The sequence below is a fragment of the Otolemur garnettii genome, unplaced genomic scaffold, assembly GCF_000181295.1.
Source record: "Otolemur garnettii isolate 467f Iridium unplaced genomic scaffold, OtoGar3 scaffold00142, whole genome shotgun sequence".
In the NCBI taxonomy this organism is placed as follows: Eukaryota; Metazoa; Chordata; class Mammalia; order Primates; family Galagidae; genus Otolemur; species Otolemur garnettii.
Genome location: NW_003852537.1, coordinates 252,897 through 262,838, shown reverse-complemented (window position 1 = coordinate 262,838; position 9,942 = coordinate 252,897). Strand labels below are relative to the sequence as shown.

The window sequence follows — 9,942 nt, the reverse complement described above, 5'->3', positions numbered from 1 at the left end:
AAAAAAAAAAAAAAAAAGAAACCTGCCTCGTCACCACCTCCAACTTCCGCAATAATGCCATTTCACTCAACTGTGTTCAGGGGCAGTTTCTCCTAAGTGCAATCAACATAGACACCCAGAGATATCTCCATCACCCCACTTTTCTTTCTTTCTTTCTTTCTTTTTTTTTTTTTTGGAGACAGAGTTTCACTATGTCGTCTTCGGTAGAGTGTGGTGGCATCACAGCTCATAGCAACCTCAAACTCTTGGGCTTAAGCGATTCTCTTGCCTCAGCCTCCCAAGTAGCTGGGACTACAGGCACCCTCCAGAGCGCCTGGCTATTTTTTGTGTTGCAGCTGTCATTGTTGTTTAGCAGGCCCAGGCTGGGTAATAACCCACCAGCTTTGGTGTATGGCCTGCACCATACTCACTGAGCTACAGGTGCTAAGCTGACCCACTATTTTGATGACCCTTTTTCAGTGAGTTGCAGGGTAAGGGCAGCCACAATACCAGAAATAAAGTGCTATGAATCTGTCCTGGCTCCCAAGAGGAAACTGTGAAGGAGGTTGGAGGAAGGCTGATATCTCTAGGCATCCACAGAAAGAACAAATAGAAGAAATAATAAAGCAGAGAGTAGCATAATAATGGCCAGCATTTATTGATTACCATTTGCCAGGCATTAGATAAGCCTACCACAGGTCCCAGAAGAAATTATGACATTTTCAGCATCTTCATCTGCAGAAAAAAGTCCAAATCACTTGTCCAAGTCAGGTGCCTGGTAAGTAAATAGCAGAACTCAGGCCATGAGTCCAAACACTTTTATTCACTGACAGCCGTTTGAAGCCACCTGGCCACAGAAACCTGGATGTCTGGTTCTATCAACTCCTTTGTGACCAAGAAAGCACAAGCCTTTGCCTTAATTTCTCCAAATTGACCTTGGCAAAGGACTTTCCTTTGGTTCTCCAGCATTCTTGCTTCCTTCTAATTCCCCTAATTCCCCAAGGGCCAGAAAGTGCCCCCTCCCCCCAACGCTGACAGAGGTCCCCAGCCACCTCACTTCCCAGCACAGAAGGTCTTCTGGGCCTCCAGCTGAACTCCCAAGCTGAGCCAAGAAGCCACTGCTTGGAAAGGAGTGGGGAAGAGAGGCCTGGAGGACCCCGACCCTGCCCCAGCCCAACTCCAGGCAGCTGGAGCTCTGTGCTGCCTAGGGGTCTGGGACAGCTCAAGGGGACTATAAATTTGCTTCTCCTTGGATTTCCAATCTCAGTTGGCTGCCAGGAAGAATCTGTGGAACAGAGCCTATCTCCACCCCCGCTATCCTCTCATCACAACATGTCTTTTTAAACTCTGCTTCAATGGAGGCCTCACAGGCCCCCAGGGTCCCAGAAAGTGGGTTGATCAGGTGAGCTTTCTCCTATCTCTAGGCCTCCCATTCTCTGGCCAAGGAGCCCGAGTGGAAGGAACACATAACACAATCTACATATGGGTGATAATGCAATCTGCACCGTGTGCTGGGTACTTGGTGGGCACGAAGGTGTATGAGACCTTCCATACAGAGAGGTCTTTAGTTCTCTTCATTGAGTACAAGCGCACTAACACTGCATAACTCCAGAGAGTTCTATTCCCATCAAAGTACTTTTCTTTCTTTCTTTTTTTTTTTTTTTTTTTGCAATTTTTGGCTGGGGCTGGGTTTGAACCTACCACCTCCGGCATATGGGGCCAGTGCCCTACTCCTTGAGCCACAGGCACTGCCCAGTCCTTTTATTTTCTTGACAGAATCTTGCTCTGTCACCATGGGCTACAGTACAGTGGCATTATCATAATTCACTATAATGTCAAACTACTGGATTTAAGTGACCCTCTTGCCTCAGCCTCCCAAGTAGCTGGGACTATGGGCACATGCCACCAAGCCTGCTAACTTTTTTCCTATATTTTGTAGAGATGGGGTCTTGCTCTTGCTCAAGTTGGTCTTGAACTTCTGACATGGAGCAATTCTTCCACCTTAGCCTCCCAAAGCAAGCAGTCTTTATGAATGTCCCCTGGAGTTGTGCAGTGCTCAGTTTTGACAGCTGTCTCTGGGCCCTGCCAGCAAGAAGCCTAAGATGTGTACATAAATGATGTCAATGCAGAAGAAGGAGATAATTTCCTGCTTGGGGATTGGGAAGACTTCATGGAGGAGGCGATTATTTGGGTTTGGACTTTGAAGAAAAGGAAGAGGTAACATGGGAGGGTGATCAGGCAAAGGCATAGTGTGAGCAAAGTGGGGGAAGCTGCAAACTGTGTCCCTTCAAGCCTGTATGAAGGGAATAGGAGAGAGCAAAGTGGGAGAACAGGCTGCAAAGTGAGGGTGGCAGCTCTGAGGCAATCAGGAGCCACCACAGCTCAAGGGAGTGTCACAAACAAGGCTAATCATTGGAAAGTTAATCAGGAGGCAGGATTAGGGGCTATCAGCAGGGGTCAGTGAGGAGATAGCAGCAGTCCTGGACCTGGATGGCACCATGCCAGAGGAGACAGATGGAGGAGGAACCAGCAGGGGGCTGGTGGAGTAGGCATGGGCATTAGAGGGAGAGCCCTAAGTGAATTCCTGTTTTTTTCTGTTCGTCAAGGACAAATGGATGGACCCTGCTGGGAAGTATGCATGAACATCTGGGATGATGCCAACCCTGAACCAGCCTCTGACCCATCAGCAGGGTTACTATGGCTTTGGACTAGACCTGGTATGGACCATGATCCTCTCATCTAACTTCCCTCTCATGCTGCAATCAGAACTTTCTCTCCAAAAGCCCCGGGGGACACCCCTGCAGACTGCAGTAGTGTCTGGTGCTCTTGATCCCTCTCCCTTCCCTCTGGGAGGCAGGGGCCTGAGGACCTCTGGCAAGCTGTGCCAGGGAAAGGGTAGATCCCACAGCCCCAAAGCCTCTTCCTCCTCAGCCTGTGTCCACTCTACCCCACCGCTGTCTGTCCCTGGCTGCCTCTCCATGGTTAGGTCAAGGCAGTGACGCAGGAGTCAGGGGCCCGGGAGAGCTGAGCCTGGGGAGGGGAGGCAGTCGGGACAGAATGCACGTGCAGACATGTGTGGACGTGAGTGTGCATGTGCATGTCCCACAGCTGGGTTCTGAAAAGGAAGTAGATCCAGGCTCTGATGCCTGAATGGTGCTGAGACCCCAGATGGTAGGTTTGAGGAGGATTGTGAGCAGACTCAAGGTGGGCAGGGGAGTCCGAGGGAGCCAGGACCTGGCACTTCCAGGCAGAAGCACACCTACCCCACTCCCACTCTTTCATCTCTCCAAACCACTCTTTGATCATGCTGTCCCCCCACCCTGCCCCCACCTCCTGGCTCCTTCCCTCATTTACATCAGACTGGAGTCCCAGATTCCCTCATCTGAAGCCACAACTCCTGGGCCCCCTCCCTGCCTTTTCTGTTAGTTCTTATAGCCAAATCATCTTTGTGTTCATTGTGGCCTTCTACTAGATGTCAGCTCCCCAGGGCATGCATCCCTGTCTGTGGCATTCACTACTCTATCCCCAAGTCGCTGGCCAAGAGTGGGTATTCCCTAAGATTTTTTTTTTTTTTTTTGAGACAGAGCCTCAAGCTGTCCCCCTGGGCAGAGTGCCGTGGCATTACAGCTCACAGCAACCTCCAACTCCTGGGCTCAAGAGAGTCTCCTGCCTCCGCCTCCCAAGTAGCTGGGACCACAGGTGCCCACCACTACGCCCGGCTATTTTTTGGTTGCAGCCGTCATCGTTGTTTGGCGGGTCCAGGCTGGGGATTCGAACCCGCCACCTTAGGTGTACGTGGCTGGCGCCTTAGCCGGTTGAGCTATAGGCGCCGAGCCTCCCTAAGATTTCTTGAATGAGTGAATGTTTCCCACTCTTTCCAAAGAAAATCCAGATTCTTCAGAGTGGCATTCAAGGTCCTTCCCAACTTGAGACCTCTCTAACTAGCAATCTGGCCTTATCTCCCATCTCTCCCATCTCCATCACTCCCCTCCATCCCCACCTGACCCTTCTTCACCCACTTCAAATCTCTTACTACTGACATCCTGCCCCATCTACCCCTGGTCAAGGCTGAGTTCATTGTCACTTCCTCCATCAAATCCTCCTTGATTTCCTCCATCTAGAGGTGAGCTCTCCCTCTTCTGAGCTCTTACAACTCATGTCTGTACTCTCCAGTTCTTAGACACTGTCCTGGGCACCTATCTTATCTCTACTCTTGCACAAAATAGGCACTGAATACAGGAATGTAATACATGTAACATCTCCAAGCATGGTGGCACACACCTGTAGTCCCAGCTACTCAGGTGGCTGAGGCAGGAGGATTGCTTCAGCCCAGGCAGGAGTACTGAGCTGTAGTGCAGTATGCCTATCTCATGTCCACACTAAGTTAGGCATCAATATGGTGACCTCTCAGTAGCAGAGGACTACCAACCAGGTTGTCTAAGGAGAGGTGAACTGGCCCAGGTCAGAAATAGCAGGTCAAAACTCTAGGCTGATCAATAGTGGGACTGCACCTGTAAATAGATGCTGAACTCCAGCCTGGGAAACATAGCAAGACCTTATCTCTTAATTAATTAATTAATTAATATATCTAATATCTAGTAAGGAGTGTTTGTAGGGCTTTCCTATCTTCTATGAAACCTGAGTGAAGTCAGGCTGGTACTTTCATCACACTCATTTGACAGGTGAGGGCACTGAGGGCCACTTTCTAAGGTTTGAGAGGGAGGCTAGCCTTGGACTCCTGCTCTGGGGAGCTTACCTTTCTGCCTCCAGGCTTCCAGAAGCACAGAAGCTTAGCTGTAAATCCCAACTCCCACCATTCTTGGCTTTAGCTCTATTTCAGGGTTCTTAAGAATTCTGCCACGTAGGTTAACCTATACTACAGGTCAAAAAACCCCAGATGTCAAAGTGCATGTGTGTTCTGCACAGTGTGATGTGTGTGCTCTGTGCCCTAAAAGGTAAGTTTCTGAGTTTTCAAGGTCCTAGAAAGTGAGGAATGGGGTAAAAATAACCCCAAATTTCTGTTCTGTCTTAGGCCTTCATCCTCAACACAAACAACACTGGCTCCTAGAACATGTTCTGGGATTGTGAGAGGGCAGGCACCTGAGTCAGCCAGCCGCTTCCGGGCTTCCAGATACAGCTACTTTGCGGGAACCCAAAAACCCAGGCATAACTGAGCCCTTGCCCAAGACCGCGACATCCCCAGGAGAGGTGTCCGAGTCCCCCCCAGTCTTTCCCGACGGCGTTCCTCTTGCCGGCATTCCGTCCATCCCACGGGTGCGCGCCCGACTGCGTTCTCCTCCCAGAATCCTGAGGCCCAGGACAGCCCCGTGCGCTCCCGCAGCAGCCCTTCTCCCGTCCAGGCCAGCTCCCGACCCAGGCGTCCTGCCCCTGCTCTGACCCCGGGTGGCCCCTACCCTCGGCGACCCCTCACGCACACAGCCTCTCTCCCACCCCCACCCGCGCACGCACACATGCTGATAACAGTCCCGACCCCCGGCCGGAGCCGCAGAGTCCCCGAGCCAACCCCTGCCGGTCGCTGCGCCGCGCCGGACTCCCGGACCCTGGCCACACCGCGCCGACTTCCCTCCGACCCCAGGCCCGGCGGCCGCGACGGTCCCGCGCCCTCCGGACAGCTGCCCTCTCCTTCAGGCCGGTGCGGCTACCCCTGCCCCGCCGAGCTTCCCGGGATGAGGGCTCCCGGCGTGGGCGCCGGCCGAGCCCCTGGTCGCTGAGGGGCCGGTCAAGGCGCGGAGATGGAGGGGCGCGGTGAGTACCCGCTGGCTGTGGAGCAGCAGCCGGCTCCAGCCCCTGTTTGAGGAGGGATTTAGCTTTGGGGCTATTGGTCGGGAGGTGACCGGGTTCAAGGACCTGCAGCTCGCCAAGGACCCCGGAAGGGAGAGGGCAGTCTCCAGGTGCCGGCAGGGCTTGGGCAGGCTTGGCAAAGTCCTGACCTGGAGACAGGGACAGGTTTGGGAGTTCTGGGAGAAGAGGTGTCGCTCTTTGGTTGGAGGCTGATAAGCTGCTACCTGGGTCCTGGATCAACCAGCAGGACCTGCGAGAGGGGACTCCTGTGTCACACCGGGGTTGAAGTTTGGCCAGAGAAGTGGACAGCGGTAGCAGGGGTTGGGGGCGGGGGGAGGTGATCACAGGCCACGGGATTGAATGAGGGCTGCGGCGCCCGAGCGCTGGCAAGATTGGGGTCAGGAGGGACTAGCTGGGGACAGAGGCGCAGGATGAATGAACCTGCTGCTCCACACCAACCCTTCTCCGCCCCTCCTGACTTCACACTCTTCCAGAATGTCCTGCCCGGCTGCTTCTGCTCTCCTTGTTGCTGCTTTCTCTGGGCCTCCCAGTCCTGGGCGCCCTCCCACGCCTAAGCCTCATCTGTGACGGCCGAGTGCTGCAGAGGTACATTCTGGAAGCTAAGGAGGCAGAGAACATCACGGTGAGGCCCCCTCCCTAGCACACACCAGGGAACTCACTTGCAGAGCTCAGGGTAGAGGTGGGAAGGGAGACCCCAGCTCCTATCAAGATGAAGCAGCTGGTGGCCCCCAAAGCATACCTGAAAGCTAGGTTAGGGGCAAAGCCTCCCCCTATGACTTCTCCTATGGGGGAGGGGCCTGACTCCCTGCTGTGCATTTCAGATGGGCTGTGCTGAGGTCTGCAGCTTGAGCGAGAATATCACAGTCCCAGACACCAAAGTTAACTTCTACACCTGGAAGAGGATGGAGGTGAGTCCATTTTTTCCTTCCTTTTTGGAAGTCTCTTTTTGAGAAAATGATGGGGTAGGAGGGAGAATGATCAGACAGAGAAGAAATGGAGCAGCAAGAGGACTGTATGGAACATTCTAATTGATTTGTTCACTTATTCATTCATTTATGCATTCAAGGAACGTGACTGCATACTGTCTAGTTTGCTTGGCTTGGTGCATGAGGCTGCTGAGGGGGGAGGGGATGGCCTGGGCCAGCTGACTCCAAGTCTCCATTCCCTTTAGGTCAGTCAGCAGGCTGCAGAAGTATGGCAGGGCCTGGCCCTCCTCTCAGAGGCTGTCCTGCGGGGCCAGGCCCTGTTGGCCAACTCCTCCCAGCCATCAGAAAGCCTGCAGCTGCACCTGGACAAAGCCATCAGTGGCCTGCGCAGCCTCACCTCCCTACTTCGGGTGCTAGGAGCCCAAGTGAGTAGGAGTGAACACTTCCTTTTGTCCTTTCGTAAAATGGAGGAAAAGGGTCCTGGGAAGGAATACTGGGGTTCTCTCTACTTCCCTACTCTGCCCCTAGTCACAGTTCATCTGGGGTCCCCAGCACTGTAGGAACCTCCTGTTTTTTTCTTGGCAGAAGGAAGCTGTCTCCCCTCCAGATGCAGCTTCTGCTGCCCCACTCCGAACATTCACTGTAGACACTTTGAGCAAACTTTTCCGAATCTACTCCAATTTCCTTCGGGGAAAGCTGAAGTTGTACACGGGAGAGGCCTGCAGGAGAGGTGACAGGTGACCAGGTTCCCCTTCCCCATCATGTCTACCACCTCACTCATCATCATTGCCTGTGCCACACCTTCCCCCACCTCTCCCAGCCCCCACTGGGGGGCTATTAGCTCAACACCAGCTTGTCCCACAGACACTCCAGTGCCAGTGATGACATCTCAGGGGCCAGAGGAACTGTTCAGAGCTCAACTCTAAGATCTACAGAAGTCATAGGGCCAGCCTAAGGCCCCGAAGCAGGAAGAATTCAGAGATCAACTTTAAACTCAGGGACAGAACCACGCTGGGGAGATACCTAAACTAAGTGTCCTGAAGAATGGGATGCCAGGACACACTTTGGAGGCAAATACCTCTTTTTGCATCTACCATCAGGGACAGGAGGGTGAACTGGAGAATTTAGGTAGCAAGCTGTGAATTCTCCAGGTTCCATGGGGACTCTCATGACAGTAGGGTCCCCCTGGATAGTGGGGGTGGTGAGAGCCTTGAAAATGGTGGGGGTTGACCTCTGGCTCTCATGGGTTCAAGTCTTATGTATTTTTCAATTGCACTGGCAAGAACTGAAACCACCAAAATGGCTCTTGGCTTTTCTTTTTCTTGAGAGCTCCCTATTTCCCTGTCTCTGCCCTCACCCTGGCAGCAGGGCAGCAGAACTGGGAAACCAAAAGTAGTGATTGTGGGGGAGGTTGGGCCCTACGTGCTGCTTCACACAGCCTTTATGACCTCCTGACCTCATCGGGCCTGAGGCCACAGGCTCTGCCCACACCAGTCAATAAGGCGGCTCCATTCAAGGCTATTCCTTAGTAGGTAGCTTCCAGTCCTGCCCAGAACAAGCCTTTAGTGAGCTGAGGCTGCCATCGAGGAAGCAGGAGCCAGGAGGAGGGACCACTCTGGGGACTAGGAAGAGCTGCCAAATGCTGGCTACTGGACCCTCATCATTTCCTACCTCATCTTTGTGGCCCCTTTGGCTGGCTCAAGCCACAGTCCCAGAATCAGTCTCCCACCTCAACACATAGACCCCCTGTAGGTCTAGCTATCCTCTTTTCTTCCCTGGGGGCTGTCGCCATTACTGTTGCCCCTGAAACTCACATATGGGGCAGTAGACAGGGGTGCAGTAAGAGCCACCTTCACTTGCTCTGGGACAAGCATCACTCCCAGTGGTTCACTCATATGACCTCATTATATCCCTCACACAATCCCATGAAAAGGTTGCTGCTGTGATTCCCATTGCATAGAGGGAGACGCAAAGTAACTTCTCCAAGAAAACAGGTATCCCCAATTCTCCCCAATCACCGCTTCCCTCCTCTGCTAATTCCTCCCACCTAACTGCGACTTGACCCCGTACTTCCCTAGGATAGTAGATACAGAACAAAGGAACTCCAACCTTCACTCTTGGTTCCTACTTCTTCTTCTTTTTTTTTTTTTTTGAGACAGCATCTCACTATGTTCCCTAGGCAGAGTGCTGTGGCATCATACTTGCAGCAACCTCAAACACTTGGGCTCAAGTGAGTCTTTTGCCTCAGTCTCCTGAGTAGCTGGGACTACAGGCACCAGCGATGGCGCCTGCCACAACGCCCCGCTATTTTGTTGTTCTTGTTGCAGTAGTCATTGTTGTTTAGCAGGCTGAGGCTGGGTTTGAACCCACCAGGCCTGGTGTATATGGCCCGTGGCCTAACTACTGAGCTATGGGCACTGAGCCCTTGGTTCCTACTTCTTTTTTCTTTTTGAAGAGACAGAGGCTCACTTAATTGCCCTCGGTAGAGTGCTGTGGTGTCATAGCTCACAGCAACCTCCAACTCCTGGGCTTAGGCGATTCTCTTGCCTCAGCCTCCCCAGTAGCTGGGACTACAGGTGCCCGCCACAACACCTGGCTATTTTTTTGTTGCAGTTTGGCCGGTCCGGGTTTGAACCCACCACCCTCAGTATATGGGGCCGGAGCCCTACACACTAAGCCACAGGTGCCGCCCCCTTGGTTCCTACTTCTAATTTTACCCTTTACTCTAACAACTTCAGATTCCTTCCAAGAAATAAAGCTTTGGCTGGAGAGACCTGTGTGGACAGCAAACGATGTCACAAAACTGTATCTTCCCAGGCACAGTGGGTCAGACCTATAATCCCAGCACTCAGGGAGGCTGAGGCAGGAGGATTGCTTAAAGCCAGGAGTTTGAGACCTGCCTGAGCAAAAGCAAGACCCTGTCCCTACGAAAATAGAAAAAAAATTAGCCAGGGATGGTGGCACAAGCTTATAATCCTACCTACTTAGGAAGCTGAGGTAGGAGAATTGTTTGAGCCCAAGAGCTGGAGGTTCCAGTGGGTTACTATGATGCCATAGTACTCCAACCTGGGCAACACAGTGAGACACTGTCTCAAAAAAGAAAAAAAAAAAGAACGAAAGAAAGAAAAATCTATTAGGACCTCAATCCTGGCCGTTATCCCATATGTGGGAGAGCCAGTCTTTCTGTTTATATCATAAAACAGAGAAGTCGGGC

At 52.6% G+C, this 9,942-nt stretch overlaps 1 protein-coding gene across 1 annotated transcript; it reads left to right on the top strand.

Annotated features, from left to right (window-relative positions):
- Window positions 1-6,268: 6,268 nt before the first annotated feature.
- On the top strand, window positions 6,269-7,469 carry EPO (erythropoietin; the record flags this gene model as incomplete). The annotated part of the gene is made up of 4 exons (XM_012810783.1): window positions 6,269-6,424; window positions 6,624-6,710; window positions 6,974-7,153; window positions 7,314-7,469. Coding segments are annotated over 4 exons (579 nt in total), but the record flags the coding sequence as incomplete, so codon positions are not given.
- Between the last annotated feature and the right edge of the window lie 2,473 nt (window positions 7,470-9,942).